Source organism: Caenorhabditis elegans, chromosome IV (genome assembly GCF_000002985.6).
Source record: "Caenorhabditis elegans chromosome IV".
Taxonomy (NCBI): domain Eukaryota; kingdom Metazoa; phylum Nematoda; class Chromadorea; order Rhabditida; family Rhabditidae; genus Caenorhabditis; species Caenorhabditis elegans.
This window is the reverse complement of record NC_003282.8, coordinates 1-24,526: the sequence shown is the minus strand read 5'-3', so window position 1 is coordinate 24,526 and position 24,526 is coordinate 1. Positions and strand designations below refer to the sequence as shown.

At 36.5% G+C, this 24,526-nt stretch overlaps 4 protein-coding genes across 7 annotated transcripts; 2 read left to right on the top strand and 2 right to left on the bottom strand.

Annotated features, from left to right (window-relative positions):
- Nucleotides 1-1,328: 1,328 nt before the first annotated feature.
- Nucleotides 1,329-3,034, bottom strand: Y38C1AB.3 (Protein containing ALS2cr12 (ALS2CR12) signature; the record flags this gene model as incomplete). Its single annotated transcript, NM_067452.1, has 7 exons — nucleotides 1,329-1,481; nucleotides 1,555-1,633; nucleotides 1,750-1,871; nucleotides 1,921-2,004; nucleotides 2,657-2,791; nucleotides 2,838-2,921; nucleotides 2,972-3,034. 7 exons carry the CDS (start codon nucleotides 3,032-3,034, stop codon nucleotides 1,329-1,331), a joined length of 720 nt encoding a protein of 239 aa, NP_499853.1.
- A 593-nt stretch (nucleotides 3,035-3,627) lies between these two features.
- On the top strand, nucleotides 3,628-9,028 carry trpl-4 (Ion transport domain-containing protein; the record flags this gene model as incomplete). The annotated part of the gene is made up of 12 exons (NM_001322762.1): nucleotides 3,628-3,777; nucleotides 3,827-3,920; nucleotides 3,967-4,081; nucleotides 4,203-4,355; nucleotides 4,402-4,615; nucleotides 4,893-4,976; nucleotides 5,147-5,323; nucleotides 5,687-5,989; nucleotides 6,285-6,363; nucleotides 6,411-6,675; nucleotides 6,721-6,792; nucleotides 8,362-9,028. The coding sequence occupies 12 exons, from the start codon at nucleotides 3,628-3,630 to the stop codon at nucleotides 9,026-9,028; spliced, it is 2,373 nt and encodes a 790-aa protein (NP_001309496.1).
- An 82-nt stretch (nucleotides 9,029-9,110) lies between these two features.
- frm-5.2 (FERM domain (protein4.1-ezrin-radixin-moesin) family) lies at nucleotides 9,111-23,886 on the bottom strand (the record flags this gene model as incomplete). Of its 4 annotated transcripts, none has more annotated exons than NM_001372681.1 (18): nucleotides 9,112-9,821; nucleotides 10,493-10,823; nucleotides 11,184-11,342; nucleotides 11,730-12,058; nucleotides 13,106-13,259; nucleotides 15,979-16,175; nucleotides 16,397-16,576; nucleotides 16,671-16,822; nucleotides 17,073-17,215; nucleotides 17,492-17,533; nucleotides 17,824-18,268; nucleotides 18,743-19,065; nucleotides 19,307-19,381; nucleotides 19,482-19,618; nucleotides 21,754-21,829; nucleotides 22,300-22,902; nucleotides 23,026-23,242; nucleotides 23,462-23,886. In NM_001372681.1, 18 exons carry the CDS (start codon nucleotides 23,830-23,832, stop codon nucleotides 9,601-9,603), a joined length of 4,155 nt encoding a protein of 1,384 aa, NP_001360607.1. In that variant the 3' UTR covers nucleotides 9,112-9,600. The 4 variants fall into 4 exon arrangements, with proteins under 4 accessions (NP_001360606.1, NP_001360607.1, NP_001360608.1 ...); NM_001372679.2 differs by having other exon boundaries at nucleotides 9,197-9,821; nucleotides 23,026-23,248; nucleotides 23,462-23,832; NM_001372680.2 differs by lacking the exon at nucleotides 17,492-17,533 and having other exon boundaries at nucleotides 9,111-9,821; nucleotides 23,026-23,248.
- On the top strand, nucleotides 13,457-15,762 carry Y38C1AB.5 (N-acetylgalactosaminide beta-1,3-galactosyltransferase; the record flags this gene model as incomplete). The annotated part of the gene is made up of 5 exons (NM_067450.3): nucleotides 13,457-13,564; nucleotides 14,236-14,384; nucleotides 14,731-14,881; nucleotides 15,083-15,205; nucleotides 15,508-15,762. The coding sequence occupies 5 exons, from the start codon at nucleotides 13,457-13,459 to the stop codon at nucleotides 15,760-15,762; spliced, it is 786 nt and encodes a 261-aa protein (NP_499851.3).
- Nucleotides 23,887-24,526: the final 640 nt, after the last annotated feature.

The following is a 24,526-nucleotide window of genomic DNA, read 5'->3' as shown; positions in this document are numbered from 1 at the left end:
AAGGAATTCAAAGCTAAAAAAGAACAAAACAAGGTATGGTTGTCTGCCTGCCTGCCCTGTGCCTACATCCCTACTGTCATTTCTCAATTTATAAAACGCCAAAAATAGCAAAGGCAGGTATAATATTGCGCCTGCCTACCGCCTATTCTTCGAAATTTTGTGTTAACCCTTGTTGACAGTTCTATCTTGGGTTGGCACGCTAATTGGCACAAGACAGAAGTAGATAGCTTGGCAGATTTTTAATCACATTTTTTTTTAGAAAGAATACGTAGATGGAAAGAAGAGGGAAGAAGTTTTGAAAAGAGCATTCCTGCCTGATAAGTGAAGAAAATATTTTTTTCAACTTCCGTGTCTGAACTTTATTCCGAATGCATATCACAAAAGTGTGGAAAAATAAATGAGGGATATCTTTTTTGTTTGTTATCGACTCAAAGTTGTGCTTTAGAAAGTTGAAAATTTTCTACTGAAAGTTTGCAAAATGGCCCAAAAGAGTGCGTCTTTTCATAGGTTGTAGTCTGTTACTTTACATCCTTCATTAAAATACGATAGGGTCGCAAACAAATTACTATAAATAATATATAATAGAAAAATTTTTGATACGTACATTACCACTTGAAAATTTCATATTTTGAAATTGAGCAGGCATGTTCGAATCCGAAATTTGCATGGTGCATCGACCGGGACCGGCTCAAGGCTACAGCCTTATCTTAGTGTGTTTGATGAATACAAATGGATAATGAACAAAAGTTATTATAAAATAAGCACATACCAAGTTTTTTTCATAGTGCATCGACCCGGAAACCTCTCAACTTTGACAGTTTATATCTTGCTTTATTCAGATGATTCAAAACAAAAAAAAAACTTCTTCCCTCTTCAAAACTTCTTCCCTCTTCTTTCCATCTACGTATTCTTTCTAAAAAAAAATGTGATTAAAAATCTGCCAAGCTATCTACTTCTGTCTTGTGCCAATTAGCGTGCCAACCCAAGATAGAACTGTCAACAAGGGTTAACACAAAATTTCGAAGAATAGGCGGTAGGCAGGCGCAATATTATACCTGCCTTTGCTATTTTTGGCGTTTTATAAATTGAGAAATGACAGTAGGGATGTAGGCACAGGGCAGGCAGGCAGACAACCATACCTTGTTTTGTTCTTTTTTAGCTTTGAATTCCTTCATTTTGTCGTCTTTTGTTTTTATTTTGCTCGTTCAGCTTTCTTTCAAATTCTTTTTGCATTTCTTCAAATTCTGGATCTTCAATTTCTTCTGTTGTCTCTATATTTCTGAAAATTTATCACAACTTTTTCAAAAATTTAAATATGATCCTTACTTTTAATGCTCTGAAGATGAGCCAGCTGCTTTCTTGGGTATTTTTGGAATTGTGTTTTCGGCCTCGGCTTCAAGTTGCTCGATTTCTTTCAATTTCAATTCAAAAACACTTCCAGTCTGAGATTTCATGTTTTGAATCATGTCTTCAAACTTTTTCTGAAATTGGATTCAATTGGATTCAGAGTTTTTTCAAAGTCTGAATTTCAGACTTTGAAAAAAAATTTCCTACCTGAATTTCCAGGCCATAGTTTGGAAAACTACACTTGGAACTTTCTGGATTTTGAGCTAGTTTTTGACTCGTAAGGTCCCTGCAATAAAGCTTCATGTAAATTTAAATTTTTAAAAAATTGCCAATTCTAGACAAAAAAGTTGTCAACTTTCGACAAAATTTCGTTTGGCACAAAACTTTTAAAAACTAATATACTGTATCAGTGCCCTCATCAGCTGCATCATTTCCTCCATTTTAGTGTCCATATTTTGTTTTAAGCCATTAAATGAAGACATCATTTCCATTTTGAACTGTTTCATTTCTGATCGATTTCTTTCCTAAAAAGTATCAAATAATTGATAACAATCAAAATTTTAAAGCTTTTACCATTTTATTTGTCAATTTTCTATTTAATCCCTGTTGTTTAGTGTCGCTTGATTTGAAATTGTCATGCAATTCTTTCAAAGTTTTCTGAAAACTGTTTTCATAATGTTTTTGAAACGATTTTTTGGTGAGACAATATACAAACTTTCAATAGATGCACCATGGTCAAAATCCAGTTTTACACTGCGTAACTGAACTTTGGTTGATTTGAACTCATTTTCAGTCAAAATTGCTCTTATCGAAAATTCTCACCAAGATATGAGACACCAAAGAAGACTTACCAATCGATGCACCATGATTAAAAATTAATTAAAATTTTTACCAAGTAACTTAATTTGGGCAGCTGATTCCTATCTAGGCTGCTCAAGTCGATCTTTTTAAAATCAAAATTTAATTAGGTACCTCAATTCTAAACACCGACTGTTCCAATTTTTCCTGTCTCTGACCTATTTTCTCAATTTTGCTTCCAAGTGATTCAACTGATCCTCCGGGAAGTCGGGAAGGGAATCAACGACATTTTGCTTTCTGGCTTCCGAAAATATTTAATCAAATTCGGTTCTGTATATCCAGTAAAAAGTGTTCCAGTCCTAAAATTAAAATTTTAATACTCAATTTGTGGAAAAATTTTCATGAGTTTACAACATTCAAATGATTTGGAGTTTGGAGCACATGCCGAAAAATTCTAGAAACTTTTGGAAAAATTCCATAATTTACTGAAAAGTTAAATATTTATTCCCACTTTATTCCCAATAGCCTGCTTAAAGTCAGCCACAAATTTCGGCGCACTTGCTGCCAATTCGTCTAGTGAATTCATTGTATGAAGTGCGACAAAACAATTTGCAAAGTGTTTAACCATTAATTTTTCCAGTGAATTCTGTAATTTATTTTATTATACTGAATAAGCATTACTATATACTTACATTTGGAAGTGAAACTTTTTCCAATTGCTGTCCAATATCTCTAATTAAACCCCTGTAATTTGACAGGAACGGCGTATAATTTCCCTGAAACAAGACCTTAATCCTGAAGTATTCAAATTAATACAAATACTTACATTTTTCGCACAATTTTTGAAAAACGCGATCATTTCACTAGAAATATCAAGTCGATGCACCATGTTCAAAATCTAAGAGTGAGTATACGCAAAATTTGAAAAAGAACTAGTGGAATTCTTATCATTTTTTATTTTGGGAACTGGAAGAAAAACCTAGAGAAATAGAGATGAGGAACATTGCTATTTGCAAAAATTGAGGAAATGATAAAGCGAAAATAATTGACCAGAATAAAGATCGTACACGTTCTCGCATCTAACGTAATTTCAGAGCCTTCATCAATTATAATTTCAATCTGAAGGGATTCTATTGAAAGATAAACCACTTTAGGACACAAGTATTGTAATTATTCGGTTAGGTTATAAAATTATTGATTTTTAAGACCAATTTGATTTTTTTAAATTGATTTTTTTTACCGTTTATGTATACTCCTGAAAAAAAAGAATTTAACACATTTTTTACAGAGTAAAGATAATTGCAAGACAACAAGAGGAATTACGGTGTCTTGAAAGAAATTCAAAAAAAAAAACAATATAATTCCATAAAGTTCAAGAATTATGATGCACAAGTGATGGTCTTATCAACATCTATTTCCCCCTTTCAATATTGATAAACAAAAAAGAAATAGTACTACGTATTGCCACAAACTGTGCCAGTAATGGCGTCCTCTTCTTGCAGTCTCTCAACAAATTCATTGCTAAGTGTGTCTCCAGGTGCAGTTGTTCAGAATGGAAAACACAAATACTTTCTTCGAGATATTGCCACTGGTGAACTCATAACTAGAATTGTTAAAATCTATGAAGACGAGGTAATAATCTTCATTTTTTTCTGTTAAAACAATTCATTTTTATCTTCAGTATAAAATTTTCACTGCACTTGGTATAACTGAGAATCAACAGATATTTTATGAAATTCGAAAAATGTTGCTGCTAGGTCTGAATATTGAAATTGGTAAGATAAATTAACAAAGTTAGTTTCACCATTTTACTTTATTCAGAAACATTGTTCCTGGAAGATTACAAATCGTTCAGTTTGATTTTGGCCTCGGTATATTGTAGAAAGGATGCACTCAACATTCAAATTAAGAAAAATTTGCAATGCAAAAAGCAAGAGTACGTACTAAATTCAAAGTGTTGGTGTCGTCAATTTTTTCTGCATACGAAATTGCAAAAAAAATAAACCAAATACCCATCGCAATAAAGTTGTTTTGAAATGATTGCAGAATAATTACAGGTGGGAAGAACAAGAAAATTTGCTGGAGGGATGTCCACACCCTCTTCACACTATAATGGTAATGTGCTTCGTGGCGCATTCTATGAAACGATTATTAGACGCTAAGGATTTCGGGCAAGTTTTAAAGCGCAATGATTACGCTCAACTCAAGGAGTAGGTTTTCTCGTTTGCAAGTGTACGGCCATTTCTGATTTTAAAGACAACTTGAAGAACTCGCGTGTAAAGTTATCAATCATCTCAACTTGAATGGAGTCAAGGGACCGCGTCAAGCGATGGAAGCATTGAAAGCTGATTATGCCTCAACTTTTTCATTTTTGGCAGAAAGAAAATTCATGCAGTATCAAGATTATTTGGCTCAAAAATTTCAGAAAAGTCAGGAGATCATGGCAATTGCATATAAAGCAAAAGCAATGGTGAGCAGATATAATTACATTATTTCTCTACAAAACTTATCCGAACAAGATTTTTTTAAAGTAATTAGTTCCCCGGGTTTTCTTGAATATGGTTATCAAGTTTATCAAGTTTTCTCAGTTACATTTAAAAAACAGGCTCGTGGCGCATTGGTCGATAGTCTTGTCATCGGGCTGCATTGGTAGACAAATTGGCTTCGGGCGCCTGCGTGTCTACAATATCGCACCAAACTATCAGTCCTAAATAGTCTGTAGCCCAAAACTTTTGATAGAATTCCAGAAGCTTTTGTCACAAGGATCGTGCACCAACCTTCTGAAAAGCCGAAACGGGTGCGCAGCCACGGGAAAGTATCTTTTTCACTTAGTAAGTGCAACTTAAATATATTTTTATAATGTTTGAACAGTATTTTCAAAAATCTAAGAATTGTGTCGGACAAATTCTAAAATTTCTTGTAACAAATCATTGATAGGAAGCTAAGAAATAAGTCCAAACTTAGTGCAGCACAGTATAAATAATAATAATGTTATTTCCAGATCTTCCGAGTCTTATTCATTTTTCTGTTTGCCTATATGCTGTGCTTCGTTCCTTTTTACAGCAGTTACGAGAAAAGAGATAACTACAATTTCATGCAATATTTTTCTTTTTTCTATGTCCTCGCAGTATTATTCGCGCAGGTTTCAATGACAACCATCAAGGCGATCGATTATTCGGCAAGTGAAAAAAAACACTCAAAATAGGTGATAGTGTTGAGAATTTTGATTTACGGAAAACGACGGAACTGCACATTAGCGCGATAAATTTCGTATAATTTGTTTGCTTGACAAGCTCAATATGTGTTGAACAAAGAAAAATGATCGACGAATCTCAATTTGACAATTCTTTTTAGTTAGTAGTTTAAACTTATTATCAATCAATGTTTTTTCTAAATTTGAGCTCTGGAGGTGTGGATACCTTATTTTCCAAAAGAATCTACAGTGATTGCTTATGAAAAAAACTTGGCATTTTACTCGAAGGTCAAGCTTGAATGGAAAAATGAAACACTCTAAACCCCGTGTAAAAGTGTATTGATTCAGATGTCCATGCCAAAAGGTGGCCGATTAGCTGGTTGGAAACTATTTATGAAAGACTACAAACTTGCATTTTCACGTGTTGCTTTGGTAATCACTACTTTGGTACTCGAAGTTGCCCAAGAATTCGTCTTCCCAGTTTTCTTGGTGAAGAGTTCAAAAGATGTTTCCTATAAAGGTTGGCCAATTGTTCCAATCATTCTCGAAATTCTCTATTGTGTTTTGTTCACAATTGCAACTGTTTCAACGCTTCGATTTTTTGAATTCATGAAGTCTCTCGGTTTCTTCATTCATATTTTGAAGAAGATGGTGAGATTTTACTACCCTAAATTTTTTTCGATTGGCCGAGTTTGCCGTTAACCAAAATTTAGAAAATTGAGAGTCGGCGAATTTGCAGTATTTTGGCTAAAACGAAAAATGCATTTACGAACAGAAGTATACTTTTTTTGTTAGAGTTTTCAATTGACTCGCCGCACAGCTATGGTTTACATTAAACATGTACGAAAGTAGCTCAGTCGGTAATAGCAGCTCAGTCGGTAATCAAATCATGACTGAATATATCCGTCACATTGTTCTTTATTACTCCAATCTTTTAATGTTTCAGATAAAGACAGTTTTAATGTTTGTCGTAATATTCTGCACGTTTTGGTTTGTGCTGGCGGTTATTCATGTCAGTATATCAAGTAGGTCTTCCTTGCAAAGTACCAAATTACTATTTTTTTTATTTCAGGGTCAATTTTTTCATCAGAGAGCTCTTTCTTGTATATTCTTGCATCACAAGGAAAATTCGAAATATTTGGAGAAGTACAGGAAGACGACCGGATTGGAAGTTTGCCAAACTGCAGTAGCTACTCTCGAACCATATGGAAATTTTTCGATATGGACTACGCAGAGGCGAGCTGCCTAATTCGCAGCTCGGCTATGCCATTTCTGGTGTTTGGCTATATTTTTGTGTCTGGAATTTTGCTAGTCAACTTGCTAACTGCACAATTGACGTTAGTTCAACCTTAAGGTTTTTTAGTGATGTATTAAAATTTTAGCAAAGAATATGAAAAGGAATCCGAAAACAGTAGTTATTACAATGGTTACTTGAAATATGGACAGCTGATGAAGTGAGACATTTAAAAATTATTTTTGTATCACTCCCCTCATTTGGCACTTTGACACATTCTTTGACTAGCGGGCCCTGCGGGCCCGCCAGTTGCAGGGGGTGTAGGGCGAGTCCCCCAGTCGGAGGCTTCGCCTCGAACCTGTCAGAGGGTTCGTGACAATTACAGTGAGCCAATGGGAGGAGAGGAGACCCACTCATATTTTGCTTAAAAAAGCATTTCTATTCGAATCCCGATTACCCAAAAAAAAATTTGTCAGTTGGGGGAATCGAGCCAACGAGCAAAACATTCACAGCCATACGCACTAACCACTCGGCCATGCGGGAGAGACCCGGCAGTGAGATGCAGGGAAGGAAAATTTCTGGACAGGAGTCGTCTTTCGATTCCGCTTTCTTCAATAATATCAATTTGAGAAAATATGTTTGAAAACCGTTTATCACTGATTAGTCAGCGGGAAAACGAATTTTTGAAAATTTTATTACAGGATTGTACTCATTATTGAATTCCCGAAAAGGAGACGTACAGTTGAGGGCTATATCTTGTAAACTGGTTGATTTGTTGAAAATAAACAAGTTTTGGCCTGAAAATTAAAAAAATAATATCTCTTGGCAGAGCATGGTTAATGACACGAAACTTCATCTTCCATTAGATAAAATCAAAAACTATGAATCAAAAATACATTCCGCGAAACTTTAGTGGAAAAAATGTTCAGGAGACGCAGGAAACCACTCCCCCCAATACTAAATTTTTGAATTATTTTTTTCTTGAAAAATTTTCCCACTGAACGTTTTACAAATTTTATATGTCTCGATGCGTTTTGATGAGACCTACACGTAAAATTTTAGAAAACTAAGAAAACTTGAAAACTGACCGAGTTATGATTGAAAAAGTAGATTCGCGAAAATGGGAAAGTGTGCAAAATGTGGCACTTATTCGTCTTGCTCGGCCGACTCATAGAACTTTTCTCATTTCTGAGTTGAAAATCGTGTTCAGCGTACTTTTTTACGTGGGGTAAACAAAAAAAGTATGAAAAAAGATGAGGTAGAACTTGAGATAAAGACGAAAAACTACTTTTTCGGAAAAAAATTTTTTTTAGGCAAAATGGCATTTTTTGGCCTTTTGTTTTATCACAACTGTTTGCCTTTTGCACTTATGAACTCAAACTTTCTTTCAAAAAATCCACCTCTCTGAGTAGTATCTTGCACATAAATTTGGAACAAAACCGAGCAAAACCCGAATTTTAATTCAATTAAAACATGGTTTTTTGGGGATAAAAAGAGCAACAAAAATTTTTTTCAAACTGGGGAAAGCCGCCCTGAGCTCAGTTTTGCTCCAAACTTTGTGCAGTTTTTTGCTCCCCCGTGGGGTGAAATATTTCTAGTAAGCTGTCAAATATTATAAAATTCAGTCAAACGGCTCTGGAGGCAGAAATGTTTGCATACTAAAAGAATTTTATTTAAAAAAAAGAAGCTTGGGCATTTCTTGTGAAACAGCACAGATAAATCCATAACCTAATATTTGGAGGAGTGGAGGCCACTTTCGAATATGACACTCAACCTATACTTGTTTCAGAATCGATTCAAAGCTTTTCTTGCCGCCTCCGTTATCGCTCATTTACATACTGTTCCGCCTTATGTTTTTTGTGTTCTTATGCGCAATGTTCATGATTACAACTGTTACGGATATCTGTTGCGATCATCGGTGGCTCACAAAAAGATTCACATGTGTTTGGAAGATTATAAAAATTGTTGAAGGATATCCTTGGGGAACTGTTAGAGAGACCACTAATCTTCATGGTGCCGAGGATGAAATTCGGGACTTTTTGAAAATTGATAGACATGATTTTCAACAAAATCGAAAAGCTGATTTGAAGTCAGCCATGTCAACTTTGCAACAAGAAATCATGGGGGATAGAGCCACCGAGACAAGGTCAAGACTTCAGTCTCGTGTTGAACAAAAGGTTGAGGGATCTCAAATAGAAAAATCGGCTAATTTCTTGAATGAAATCAAAGATTTGCTTACGAGCTACGATGGTAAAGTTGTTGACTTTGATTTTTTCACAACTCTGAATAACTTTGCAACTAAGTACATGATGAATGATATGTCGGCGAGGCCGATTTGTGAACAACCTAGCTTAAATGGTCCGTCACGACAAACTATTCACGAGGAAAATAAAGAAGATGAAAGTGATGGAGAAATCGATAAAGATGTCACGGAAGAAGTCCCAATTGATTTTTAATGTTTTTTGAGAGATTGTTATAATTCTGCTAATTTTATTTTTTGTGACTTTCATAAATCATATTTTCAGAGTTAAACAAAAGTATATTAATCAAAATTTTATTATAATGTCATATATAAATAAAAGTCTGTCGCAAACAACAACGCATTACATAATTTTTTTATGAAAGAGAATTTTCAGTGCTTCTATCACAGTAATATTGTATATATCAACAAGAAAAAAAGGGAAACCAAAAAAGAAAAGAGCACCGATGAGTGTGAAAAAGGGGAGAAATGTCATCAATAGTTGAAAAGGAATAGAAATTTAAAATTTGGATAAAAAATTCAAAAAAAGGAGAAATTGAGCGTTGTTTCAAGAGAGTTTTCCGTAATTTTTGTATAAGTGTGTGTGTGAAAATTGTTACAAATTAGAAATTTGAAGAGAATAAGGCAACGGTATTGACACGAAGAGTTGGGAGGATGGGGTTTTTTTTTGAAAAAAAACTTAGTAATATTATTAAATTGAATATAACGTTAGTATAATCATAGCTAGAAATAAAATACAAATTTGAAAATTCCACAAAAACGGGAAATTTATGCCGTCTGCTCTCGGGTTACTGTAATCTGTACGGGACCCTGTACCAGCTTCAGCTTTTCCAAAATAGTCGCTGGTGTGAATCCGTCCACAGGTTCTCCGTCAAGGGACACAAGACGATCACCAACTCGGAGAGTACCTTCAGAGGAGGCCGCCGAGTCTTGAGCAATGTTTCGAATGAAGATTCCGTCACTCATTGTACGTTTGGCAAGGGAGAGGCCTGAAATTTAGAAATTTTTTGGACAAGTAAGATATTTGCAAGCTCCGAACATTTCTTGGCTTATTTTTCGTTTTCGAGCATTTTTTCCTAAATTAAAAAATTTCTCCTATTTTTTTTAACACAAGACAAATAATTTTTTTTTAATTTTTTTTTTTCAGTTTTCAGTTTTTTGAACAGAAAATTTCGCAGGAAAATAACCAGGCAACCTTGTAAACAAGATAGGCTAGATTGCTCAGTAGGTACAAAGTAGGCGTAGGTAAGAGTTTAGGCTCGGCCAACATGAAGGTGAGCGTAGGCAATCTCAGATAGGCTAGACGACCTTGTAGGCAAGTAGGCAGGCAGGCATGCCAAACAGGGCTGTGCGGCAACCGGGATTTTCGGCAACCGGCAGCCAAGTTTTAAAGTTGTTTATGTTAAAATTATATTTTTGAGCGTTTTGGCAAAAAATAATGGTCGTTTTCTCGTGTACGGCGAAATATTAGCATTTTTAAGCCTCTCTGAATGTTTTTTTATGGGTTACAAAATGTTTGACATTGATATCGGCAGTTGCCTAAGTTGCCGAACTCCAAAATTTTCGGCAACCGGCAATTGCCGAAGTTGCCGAACCCCAACTTTTGGCAACTCGGTAGCCGCACAGCCCTGATGCCAAAATCCAGGCTCCAGTTAATTACCTAGTGTTGCCATCGGCTTCTTCAGAAGCATAACCGATATCAGCGGAGCCGAAGCAGATGTCGAACTCGCATGATGCTGATCCGAGTATGCCGGAGGGGGCCTTTGAACTCCAAGAACCACTCGATCTCCACCACCACGGAGCATCGCCACCACCTCCTGATGTACTTTTCCTTCGACTGCGATTCCATTCACATAGAGCAACACATCACCCACACGGATATCAGGATGAGAGATTGCTGGCTCCGATGTAAGCTGTTTGATGCATACTCGGCCACTCAGGGATGCGATTTGAACTCCAAGTGAGCCATTTTCGTTTCTATCGAGTTCCACCTGAAAAAGCGATTTTGTTGTTTTTTTGGGAGTTCCAACTGGCAAAATGGGATTTTTTTTTTGATAATATATAAAAATATAGATTTTCGAATTTTTTTAAAAACTTTGTTTTGCGGCGGTTTTTTTCAAAAAAAAGTTATTTATTGGAATGAAAAAAGTCCAAAAATGTTGATATTTCCGATTTTTTGATAAAATAAAAAAATTTCATCAGAGGAAAAGTTATATTTTAATCTCAACTTGTTCATCATAAATTTATTTTTTGCCGAAAATTGAATTTGAATTTTCAAAATTTTTTCAAAAAATTCTGTTATTCGATTTTCCGGCTGGAAAAACCAAAAATCTCCGCAAAAAAATCCTCACATCAATAACCCGCTTTCCTTCGTCAATCTGTCCATCATCATCGGATGACTCGACAGCTTCTTCTTCAATCTCTTCAGCAATCTCCAGGTTCGAGCGGCGCGCGTAACGGTATTTTCGGAGTTCACCAGATTTTGGCTCAGGTGCCGGTTTTTTGGATTCCTGGAAATTCAAAAATATATACTTTTATCCGACTTCAAAACTTCAAAAGCCATTAAACGAAGTCGTTTAAAAGATTCTCATTTAGATATAATTTAATTTCTTTACTAAGTAGTCCCAAGCAGGGGTGGGCGGCAAATTTTTTGTCGGCAAATTTAGCAAATGGCAAATTTCTGGTTTGCCGATTTGCCGGATAATTTAAAATCCGGCAATTTGCCGACTTGCCGGTAAACATTGTTTGCTGCCCACACCGGGTTCCAAATTCTGGTTGGTAGGGTTTTCGGTTGGTAGAAAAGCTCCCGTGGCCCTGTTTAGATGCCACAAATACAAAGTTAAGTTTTCTAAACTGTTTTTTTAATCTTTTTTTTCCTTAAAAATCATCATACATACCTTAATAGACGCCTGCAAATCATCATCCCTATCAAAAGCGTACATCGACGTCGTCGGCAGCCGATATTCACCCTTTTCCTCATCAGATTCATCCAAATGAAGCCCCGAGATCGCCTTGATATTGATGAGATTATCGCCGTCAAGAGTCGGCAGAGCATCTCCGATTGCTCCGAAATCACTGACCGCCCGTTGTCGACGATTGGCGGCTTTTCGTGGAGCAGGTGGTGTTCGGGATTGTCCATTAGTGCGGTTTGGAGCATTGAGAAGATCGCCGGATGATGAGGTGAATGACTTTTTACGGCCGGCAGAGGCTAGCATTTCTGCGGATACTGAAGGGAAAATTTGATTTTGTGATGCAAAAATTTGAGTACTGTCACATGGTGTCAGGATGTCCCATTTCGGTTTGATCTACAAAAAATGCGGGAATTTTTTTCTCAAAAAATGCGACGTCATCACGTTCTTAACCATGCGAAATTAATTGAGAACTCTGCGTTTCTTTACCCGCATTTTTTGTAGCCGAAATAAGACACTCTGACACCAAGTGTACTGTTGTAATTTGTTAATACGTTTCCATAATTTGTAATCACATATTTTAGAGGTAGCAAAACTCAAAGTTTCGGAAAAAAAACCTATTAGAATTGAAGAATCGTAATTGTTGAAGAACGTTATTTTTTCGGTAGACTTTCAAAATTCTGAGTCACAAGTTGTAAGGTTTTGACTAATCAATTCATAGTTTTTTTCGAAAGTGTGTACTGTGAATTTTCCGGAAAAACGGCAATTGCCGAAAATCTTCGGCAAATTGTGGTTTTGCACAGTTTTTTGGAAATTTCAGAATTTCATTTTCAAATGACAAAATTTTTGCATCCTATGAATGTTCCTACATCTATTCTGAAAAGCATGCAAATCCAATGAGAATATCTAAAGAAAACGGCAAAAATTTTCAAAAAAGGCACAGTTTTAAGTGTTTCCGTCTTATTAAAAAAATTCCTCGAAACATTTCCGGCAAATCGGCAAGCCTGCAATTCGCCGAAAATGAAAATTTTCGGCAAATCGGAAAACCGGCAGGTTGCCGGAATTGAAAACTTCCTGTAAATCGGCAAACCGGCAAATTGCCGGAATTGCAAACTTCCTGTAAATCGGCAAACCGGCAAATTGCCGGAATTGAACTTTTCCGGCAAATCTGCAAACCGGCAATTTGTCGATTTACCTTTTCAAAATATCATTCGTCCTATAATTCTATGATGAAATGGATTCCTATAGAATCCTATAATGTTCCCCATGACTAGAAACAGTTCCACCTCCAAATCAGATAATATTTCTAATACACTTTTTTTGTTCGTTTCACTTTCCAATGTTTCTTTCTCTTTTGTACTCACCATCCTTCTGATGTCGAATCAGCCCGTCGAGTCGCGCAATGACCATCGGAACCCGTTGTCCACACCGCCTGACAAGCTCGACCGCATGCAGCCGGTCGTGTCCTTCCATGGATTCCGTTCCCACCTGGACAATCCGGTCGCCGACGCAAACTCCCTGCAAAATGTTCGGCGTATGTTGCTGGAGAGAGATAACGATCGATGCGCTCCCTTCAATGAAGGACACTGAGAGGAGGGGAAGAATCTGCCCCTTCTCTCTTTCTTTTAAAATCGAAAAGAGGCAGAAGAGACGACGACTTTTATACTTATTTTTAAATTAATTAATTAATTAACTAAATCTATTTTTTCCAAAAAATGATCAGTCTCCTCCTCGTCTTTCTATCACAGATCTCATTAATATTAGGTGCCCCACAAACTATATTATGCCTTATTCACACTGCAACACCGAGTCACGAAACACGGGTAGGTTATTGATTTTTTTTGGAGATGTTCTAGATGTTCGTTCTCGACGCTTTGTTATTTTGTTCCGATGAAGTCTTTAAGCATCGAAGATCAGCGTTTTCACTAATCGTGCAAATTTGACACAACGAACTTCCATAATGATTACCGGTTTTTGTGTTGTTTCTCTATTGTTGATCGAAATCCGTGAAACCATTAAAACAACAAAACAATCAGATTTTTGAAAAAAGTTAATCGACAACACGATTTGCTCTTTTTCTTCTGAGCAAAATGTTTTGTCGATTTAGTGTTATTTCTATCGGAAGGAGAAATAACGTAGGGCACTAGAAACTAAAAAATTATGTAAATTTTTGAATTTAAAGATACTTCTTAAATTGACAACACTCGTTGCTTATTATTAAATTGAGCAAAAATGTGTGTCAATTTAATTTTCATTTCGTTTAAAGTCTTTTATTGCATAGATCAAAAATTAAATTGACAACTCTTTTTGCTCATTTTTATTTCTCGTATTTATACACTTTTGCACAATTATACACACGTTATACACGTAAATGGCACTACAAAAAATGAGCTAATTGTGTTGTCAATTTCCAGAATATTAGCAATTTTTGGTACGAATTGCTTTAAAAGTATAGAAGAATTCGTGATTTTTGTTTCATTAAATACAATTTCAGGCAAAAACAATACTCGAAACGTGGGTTCAACACTGCGATGACTTCTTGTTCTTTACGGATTCGAAAATGAACGATTCGATCCCACATATTTATTATCCGTTATTGAACTCAAGAGATCACTCGTGGGAGAAGATTAGGAGGGTTTTTAAGTGAGTTTTCATGTTTTTTAAAGTGATACTTCTGAGAAAAATTCTATAAAGAGGGTTGAATTTCCCTAAAAGCTACAATTAATTTCGGTATTTTTGGGTAATTTTTAGTCTAACTGAGTCTAGAAATTCCATACCTTTACTACAACTTCAAGAAACATGAAGTTTGTGTTCTGCACTTAGCCCTATCCAAACAATTAAGCGATATCTAAATGTGAATCTCCTCTACGACCTCCTTTAATGGTTTTCGTACTTCTTTTGTCACTACTCCCACCTTTACCGTTTATAAAACCAAAACTGAGCAATAGGGACTTATTTAAAAAATATCTGCATTAATGGAAATTTCCAGATACGTACGTGATAAGATCACCAAAAAGTATGACTGGTATTATCGAGCCGACGACGACACGTACGCACTCATGCATAACATGCGAACGCTTCTCGACAACTATTCGCCCACAAAACATCACTATCTCGGGCTGCAGTGGAACTTTTTCACAGTAAGTGAGCGATGGATGGGTTGAATTTTTCGGAAATATATTCAGGTCTATCGAAAATAGAAAAAAAATCATGCTCATTTTTTTCATGTTTCCCAAAAAAAATGTCAAGACCGGGTACAGTAGTTTTGAAGCAAAATCGCAATATTGAGCGTCTGAGTGATTGTCAGTAAATTTTGACTAACTGATAGAATTAATTTCCAGCCACGTGGTTTCAACGACGGGTCATCATATATCTTATCAAGGCCTACAATGGAGGCTTTCAACGAGGTGATGCTGGATCCGGACAGGTGTCCGGATCATCATCGAGCAGAGGAAGATCAGGAGGTGTGTTTTAATGGGAATTCACTTAAAATTGAAAATGTTTAACTTTCCTACTTTGAGCATTTTTTTAAAAATTGTTTAATTTTAAAATTAGATTTTTTGACGAAAAACCAAAAAATGGTACTCAAATATTTTTTGCAAATTCGACAGGTCGACCGCACAACCAAAACTTTTTGATTATTTCCGAAAAATTCGAAACATAATTAAATATACCAGTGTTCGACTTTTCCAGCAAAAGAAAACCTCGATTTTGTAATTTCTAAATTATTCTAAACCAGTTGTAAGTAAAAATCCCAAAATTTCAGCTAGCAAAATGCCTGGCCCACATGGAAATCTATCCGGAGGATATTCGTGACGAAATGGGTTCCGAACGAATTCAACATTTTCATCCATTAGAGCAGCTAACCATCTATAAGGATACATTTAACCGCCGACTGGCCTATTATCCGGCGATGAAGGAGGACGAGAATTTTAGTGATAAAATGATTAGTTTTCATCACGTTTCGCCGTATGAGATGCGGTTAATGGATTATATTTTTTATCGATTAGATAAACCTTGACATTAGATTTTTTTTCGCTTACTATTAGGAAACACCAATTTACGACTAAAACGCAATTCGACAACACATTTTGCTCACTTTTTCAAAACTTTTGTGTCGTCGAAATTTTTTTTACGATTTTTCAGAGATAATCGAAAAAACGTTATGTGTAGATTTACACAACTCTAGTGTACACCCCGAGGAAAAGGGATATTGACTGAAATTTCGAATTCTTACCGCTTTCATTCCGGCTCCATTGTCGGCGACAAGCTTCACATACACTCCTGGAACTCCGTTGAGATTCCCGTCGACTAGGGTAAGACCCAGACCGTTGGCGGGGTCTTTCACGAGCAAAATGTCAAATTGCATGCCACGTGGCGTCACGTTCCCGTTGTCAGTCGAGTCGACGCGCTCAAAGTTTTCAGCTTGGGAATCTGGAAATGGGTAGGGATTTTCAGTTAATTTTCAATTTTTTTACAATTTTTTTGAGGTTTTAAAATCGATAAAACATATATTTTGAATTAGTGTACGTATTTTATTAATTAAAACAAACTAGAACTTTTTTTGAATTTCAAGAAAACTTTTTACGAACTTTCAAAATTACCACTATTACCCCACAATATGTACTCAAATTTTACAACAAAAAAAAACCAACCACAAACAATTCCTTCATCAACCGTATCATATTGAGCCGCGAATTTCGACGACGGTGCCGGTGGTGGCAGTTCGGCGGGTCGGTTGGCCGCCGGTTTTTCCTGGCTCACTGACATTTTCGCAAAGATCTGATCGGCAGAGGCGAGCAGTGGAGTTGATGGAGGTGATTCTTCGAGACCTTCTGTATACGAACACGATATTATTACAACAGGAGTAACAATTGTATAAATCCAAAACACGTTCAAAAGCTTAAATTGTCTAAAATAAAAACTTACGCCGTATAGGCGCCGGCGGGATAGTCTGCCCTTCAACAATCACGTCTGGCATCGCCTGAATCGTATTCTCGTGCCGGAGCGTGCTCTTCCACTGACGCATCTTCATCATCCAACGATGTTGGGAGGCGGCGAATCGCACGAAATAGGAGGATCTGGAATATATATACGATGTAGGGTACTGTAGGATTACTGTAGAGGTAATTTAAGGATACATTAGGGTACTCTAGGTGTAGGAGTAAATGAGTACAGTAGAAATACTATTGGGGTACTGTAGGGGCACTCTAGGATTACTGTAGGATTAATACAGGAGTACTGTAGAAGTACTTTGGTAGTACTGTATAGGTACTGTAAGATTAATGTAGGGATACTATAGAATTACTGTGGGTGTCGAAAAATGCTCACTTCGAGTGATGATCCGTATAAAATGTGCTCTCAATTTGCTCATCGTGAGCTCCAACGGCAACAATCACAAATCGCTTCTTATCGAATTGCAGGGTCTGCGTCTGCGGCCAAACATGCTCGGCAATCACCTCACGGGCTCCTCCCTGGAAGATTTTTCAATTTTTTTTTTCAAATTTTGTTTTTATTTGAAGTTGGGATTAGGTAAATTAAGACTTAAAAAAGCAAGTAATTTAGGTAAAAATTCAAGAAAAACACATATTTTCTCTGAAAAAAGGTCACTCGAAAAAGCGAAAAGTATCTTCTTTTAAATTTACATGCACTTCAAATAAAGAGGATACGGCAATTTTTCTCATATTAACATTCACAAACATAAGGTTCATTTCCTGTTCATCTCGGCAACAAAAGGGATGAGTTTTTACCTGTCTCGCAATACTCATATACTTATTTGGGATGTGATGATTCTGTAAAGTTGGGGGTCTAACCGATACCAAGGTAGGCAGGCATGTTTTCGTGCCTACTAGCCTGCCTACAAGCCTGCCTGTTCACATTTGAATTAACGAATTAAAGAAACCCCGAAAAATCTGGATCTGGTTCAAAGTTCAGAAGAATGTGAAAATTAAATAAAAATTAAGTTTTCAATTTTTTAAAATTTTGCGTATATTGCTCAACAACTTTTCAAAAAGTTCTACAAAATTCCAATATCAAATTTCTTATTCTTTCTGTTTTCTATATCTAATCAATTTCTGTCTACCTGCTGCTCATAAATCGATATTCCACGTGGCATAATTCCAATCCAAAGCGATGACCCAGTATCAGGATCGAACGGAGATGCTCCGTGAGCTGATGTTGGCTTCGTTCGGAACACACGATGCACATGCGCTCCAAAATCTGGGTGTCGCTGACAGATTTGAATGTATTTGTGCTTGGCCTCAGAAATCCGGGTGCCCGCGTAATGCCCGTGCAGCTCGGCGAGAATGTTCTTCAGCCGTGACTGATCTTCAAATGAGCTATACTTCTTGGGCAGGTAGTGTTGAATATCGAAATAATCGGTGATCACCGGTGGCGGTCGATTTCCAAATTCGGCTTGGAGGGCGAGCGCGGCGAGTTCGAATGCTGCGTCTCTTTTGGGTTGGATTCTCTCTTCGAGTACGTCTCGTCTACATTGTAGATACAACTCGTTCATCGTTACGTCTGTTCTGCAAAAATTAGAGAATTAGGTATAGAAAATTAATTTCGTTAAATTAAAGTTGATTTTTATTCGGAATTTTTTAATCCAAAATCTCGAAAAAACATTTTTGTTTCAAGTGATTTTAGTGAAATAATTCAAACTTTATGTATGTTCAACAAATTCGAAATGAGTTTTTAAAAAAGTGGAACACTTAAATTTTGATATCAAATTTTTTTCCCAAGTTTCACCAAAAAAATGCTCACAAATATTTTTTTAGAAAAAATAAAATCTTGAATTTTCCACATTTTTAAACCCTTAAAAAAAAAGAAAAATTGAAATTTTGGTGCCGAAATTTTCCAGATAATTAAAAAATATTTTCGAATTTTTAAAAAATTTTGCGCTAATTTCAATTTTATCGCTGGAAAATTCAAAAAAATATTGATTTTTCCTCTATTTTTTGCTAATTTTTCTTCATTTTCTTTACAATAACTCTTTCCCGTACTTGATGAAATCCAAAATCTGCGGATAAAATTTGAATCGTAAGTGCAACACGTATGGCACCTTAACGCCCACGCGTGCCACACTTTTCCATCCGGACGGTGCAAACTTTTCGAGCCGTTGATGATCCTCTATAAAGTAGTGCTCGCCATCACGAAGGAACGAGAGCCCGAAGAACACGTGCTCATTGATATTCATGTTCTGGACGATAAGAGAGAACACGTCACGCGAGATGACGTCACTTCGGCATGCCACTTCAACTTTTTGGCCGTTCAGGAGCTCGACGACGGCTTCGGTGTCCTCGACGCGGTGTAGGCTTATGCGTTTCTGGAATAATGTTGATTTAAAGGCTAATAGGTTGAAGCTCTGTAGGCAGGCATGTAGGCAAGTAGTCAGGCCCTAGGCATCGACAGGCTCGTAGGTAGCAGGCAATCACATAGAAAAGTAGGCAGGCACGTAGGCGTTTACGTAGGCAAGCAGGAAGGCGCATAGGCTAGTGAATAGACACAGGCAAGCAGGCAAGCAGACCTGTTCATGCCAACAAGAAAGAAATTACTCGAGATTTTACCTTTTTCGTAGCTGGAGCACGGAGCCGAATGTTCTGATGTCGGGTTAGGTCGAAGAACTCGGGAATCGCACGGGTCTGAAAAATGGGAACTTATTAGCTGACTTTTTCATCAAAAAATTGGTTTTTTTCTCAATTTTTACGAGAATTCGGTGATTAATGGGGATTTTTTACTCACCTTCCGTTTTCCTCTCATACTCCGAACACTGGTGACACTTCGCCGCGTCGACTGCCTTCCACTGATCCTTGATGGTACTAGAGAGTTTCTTCGTTTTAAGATCGGCGACTCCTGAGCAACGACAACTGGTGCAGGCACTAAAAAAATTTTTTAGAAAAATAGCATTCAATTCGGAGAATTTTTTTAACATTTTGAAATTTTGTCCAATTAAAAATTGAAAAGGAAATATTGTAGTAAAAATCTAGAATCCCAAATATTCAGTATTTAAAAACATTTCGATCAATTTTAAAAAACTCATTTCGAAAAAAAAAACTTAGGCTCTTGAAAGACGATAGAGAATTTCTAAATTTTTGAAGGTTTTAGGAAAATTAGCGCTAAAAACGACAGGAATGTCACATCAGAATTGCTCAAATTCTCAAGCTCCACACTCGGACTAAAAATAGCTAATGACGTCGTGGTAACTGAAAATTGGAGGAAGACGCCGTGGTTAGGACAGGAAAAAGGAAAAAAGTGAAAGACGACGAAAAGAAGAAGAAGAAGAAGTTTGAGGGTGTCGAGGCGAGAGCACGCGGGTGCTCTCGAAATTAAATTAAAATCGAGCTCCGCTGCCGACGATTCGTCTTCCAAAAACTCCAGAATCTGGTCTCAAATTTCTCAATGCATTCGGAATAGGCTAGCGCCCGTGGCGTAATCAATCGACATCCCCCGTCGCAACAGAAAGAGAGAAGAAGAGAAATATACGTGGGTGGATACCGTTATTAATGAAATTCATGCATAATAATCTGAATATACATGAAAACGCCCTTACAAGACAACCTCAGAGAACGGGTTGGCCGGTAAATGTGGCGGCGGCGCCCGGCGAGAAGCTGAAGAAGCAGCAGCATTTTTTTGAATATATATTTTCTCAATATAAAACGAGCGCTGCCACTTCAAGTGAGAGGTTTATAGTGTGCAATTTTTTCGTTTTGAAGAAGCATTGATTTTGAAGGTTTTGAGCGTTCAGAAACAGTCTAGTTCAGTTGAAAATTTTATTTAAATTTAATTCCCTATTTTTCAAAGTAAATCATATTTTAAGTTAGGCTGAAAACAGGTGTATGTAATTTTTTCCGGCAAACTGCAAAGCGCCAATTTGCCGAAAATAAAAATTTCGGGCAAATCGGCAACTTGCCAAAAATTTTCGGCGAATAGTAGTTTTGCACATTTTTTTGTAAATTTCAGAATTCAAATTTTAATTGGCAAAATTGTACGCATATGAATTTTCCTACATCTATTTTGAAAAGTAAGCTAATTCTATGAAAATATTGTAAAAAAAAGGGAAAAAATTTCAAAAAGGCACAGTTTCAAATGTTTCCGTTGTATTCCTCTAAACGTTTCAGGCAAATTGATATCCGGCAAACGGCAAATCGGCACGCCGAAAATGAAATTTTCCGGCAAATCAACAAACCGGCAATTTCCACCACGGGTAGACAAAATTCGCCGTTCAGCAATTTTAAACAAGAATTGTATTTTTAATGGAATAAGCTTAATGAGCAAAAATTATAAAAAACGGCAATTAGCCGACTTTGTCCTTTTCCGGAAAAATGCAGTATCGGTGCGATTTTGAAGAAAAATTTCGTATACCGCTGTATTGATAGTTATGGTTAAAATTTGAAAGTTTCCCAATTAAAAATTGCGCAGTTAAGTTTTTTTGTAATTAATCCCAATTGTTTGAAAAACGAACTCACTATTGGCGGCGGCGCCCGGCGAGAAGCTGAAGAAGCAGCAGCATTTTTTTGAATATATATTTTCTCAATATAAAACGAGCGCTGCCACTTCAAGTGAGAGGTTTATAGTGTGCAATTTTTTCGTTTTGAAGAAGCATTGATTTTGAAGGTTTTGAGCGTTCAGAAACAGTCTAGTTCAGTTGAAAATTAATCCCAATTGTTTGAAAAACGAACTCACTATTAAAATTGTGTTAGTCCTATCGATACTAGAATATGGAAAGTATGAAAAAGAGAACAATGTAGATAATTCAGAGGAGGTCGTAAAAAATCATGTTTTATGATTCATAACAATTGAATGAGAAATCGATATTAAATGCAGATTTCTTTTTGTTTGAAGAATTTAATTCCACTCGATTTAAATTTTACATGTAGGATATTTGATTTGTTTGTTCTATTTTCAATAGAAAAAGTGTAGTTTTACGACGGTTTTTGGTTTTTTTTTCAAATTTTCTAACAATGTTTTTAAACCTACTGGTGTGTGTTATGATTTTTTTTCGAACTAAACTCACCTTGCTTCTGTGGTTCTTTGTACTCGTCGGCCATCAAAATCGGCGTGTGAGATTTTGGATCGGCGGATACAGACGTCTGAAATTGACACATAATTATAAGTTATTAAATCAGTAATTGCATCATATGAATAACTAGTTGAAAATCACCGATATTTATGAGTTAATTTGTATTAAGGTAGTCTCCATGTAGAGTCCAGAGTTTTCTCAAAGAGCGGGGTTTAATTAAAAAAATTGAACAAACTTTTATATGAGGGAATGCATAATAATAACGTTTTTCTATCTCATGCGCTCAAGTGCTCAAAAAACATTTAAAATATTTTTCCTGCAATTCTTTTTTGAAAAAAAACTAGTTTTGTATTACCAGAATTACCAAAGTAAAACGGACAAAAAAATGCAGAAAAATTGGCGATTTGGTGAATAACATTTTATTTTCTCTAAATTTTGTCAGATTCATATCTTTTCTATATGTTTAAATTTTTTAACTCGAAAAAAGTTCAAATTTTTCAAATTTTCAACGCCGTTTTTCTCGAAAATATCTTTACGAACCTTTCGATATTTCTCAAAAATCGCATCAATATCCTCCTTCTCATCAACTTCTTCCTCAACAAACCGATCAACAACCACCGGTTCCTCAATTTCCCTTGACTTCCGATATCTAGGCGGTCGTACCGATTTCGGAGCCTCCTCAACTTCCAGATCCTTCCGTAGAACTGGAACTACCACTGCTGGATCTTCTTCCACCACTTCTTCCTCCTCTTCTCTTCTAATATCCGATGCATTCGAGTATCTCTGTCTGGCAGCAAGCTTCGCCTCCTCTGCCAACGATACATTCGACGGCTTATGCCTTGCTCGGTTGGCTCGGAGAGCTCTCTGAGCCTCCTCAAGCGGTGAGAGCCCAGTTTCCAAATGAACCGCCGAGTAATGATGAAGTGGTGGGGAATTGTCAAAGTCGGCGTCATAGGCGTTATCAAAAGCCGGGATAGCCTTCGGTTTGGGCTTCTCCTCTGGAATTTGAGCCATCACAATTGGCTCATCCTCGTGAATTGAGGCTTCCACAATTTCTTCGGAAGAGGAGGAGAGCCGGTGAGCTAGTTGCTCTTTTTTGTGGAGCTTCTTCTCGCGGAGCTGGTTTTCGTTAGAGTTTCCAGACTGAAAAAAAATTGTGGATATTAGGGTTGGGATTTTTTGAAAAAAAAAATCTAGGTATTCATATTTTCTCCATTTGTTTTTCAATTTATACCCTAAAAATTCCGAACTTTACGAAAAACGTACATCTTCATCAAATGGGTCTCTACCGGACAGAGTTCCCCCTCCAAACTGTGATTCTTCTTCCTCTTCCTCATCAAACGGATTCTGATGTGGTTGCCGGCGATATTCCTCGGCAGCTTTTGTAGGTGCTGGTGGCGGGGCTACCGGGGCAGCTGTATCAGTAAAATCATCGTCAAATGGAGACTTGGGACCAGGTGAAGCTGCGGAGGAAATGTTGTTTCTGGAACTTTTTTGGAATTTTTATCCATCAATTTGTATAAATATGCTAATAAATTTGATAAAAGGATGTGAATTTTTTAAAATAAGTTTTTCTAGAAGTGCACATTCTTCAGCTCTAAATTTAAATTTTTGCACAGAAAAAATCTCATTAAAAAAAGGTTTTTTGGATTTTTTTTCGAATTTTTCAATCAATTTTCGGATTTTTTTTCCCAACACATACTTCCCAGAGGTGTCCAACTCAATAGAGTATTCCTCAATAAACGTCTCATCGAGCCTTGTACTCTGTGATAACGGAGATCCAATTCCGCCGAGGTGACTCTCATCAAGGAATTGACGTTCGGGGGACGCAGATTCTCGGCGGTTTTGGGCTGGAGCCGGAGTTTCTGGAGCCACTGGTGGCGGCGGAACATCATCAAAATCTGTGAACGGAGACGATTCCTTCTGTGTACTGTTGCCGGATGAAGTGGATGTTAGTGCATCATCTTGATTATCATCTTCGAAATATTCGACGGCTCGTTTCACATTGTTATTCGCAGTACTCGTCGTAGTGAAAACCACTTCTCCTTGTAATTCTGAACCGTGTCGTTCCATTCCGTTTGTGGAGAGAAAATCGTCATCTAGGTCGTCAATATCCACGTCGATCTGCAAGAAAATTGAGGGGAAATTCGTTTGAAAAAATCAAAAAAAAAATTTTATGGCCAAAAATGCATTTTTTTTAAACAAAAATTCGTTAAAAATATCAAGAAAATTTTTTTCACAAACATCGTTGCAGTTTTATTTGTTTTTTTTTGTGAATTGATTTTTCTGGGTTAGTTTTTGGCAAAAGTTGAATTTTTGGAGTAAAAATTGATTTTTGATTTTTTTTTCTATTGAAATTTGACTTTTTTGTTTTTTACTGTTGATTTAGATTTTTTATTTGCAAAATTGTATTTTTCGGTTTTATTTGCTGAAATTTTTTTCGCGAAAGATGAATGTTCAAAGCAAAAATTAAGTTTTTAGTTTTTTTTCCAGAATTTTTATAACAATTTTTTATGGATTTTTCGTTTAAAAAATTGATTTTTCGTTTAAAAAATAGATTTTTCGTTTAAAACATTGATTTTTCGTTTAAAAAATTGATTTTTCGGTTTGGTCTCTTCTTAGGCTTAGGCTTAGGCTTAGGCTTAGGCTTAGGCTTAGGCTTAGGCTTAGGCTTAGGCTTAGGCTTAGGCTTAGGCTTAGGCTTAGGCTTAGGCTTAGGCTTAGGCTTAGGCTTAGGCTTAGGCTTAGGCTTAGGCTTAGGCTTAGG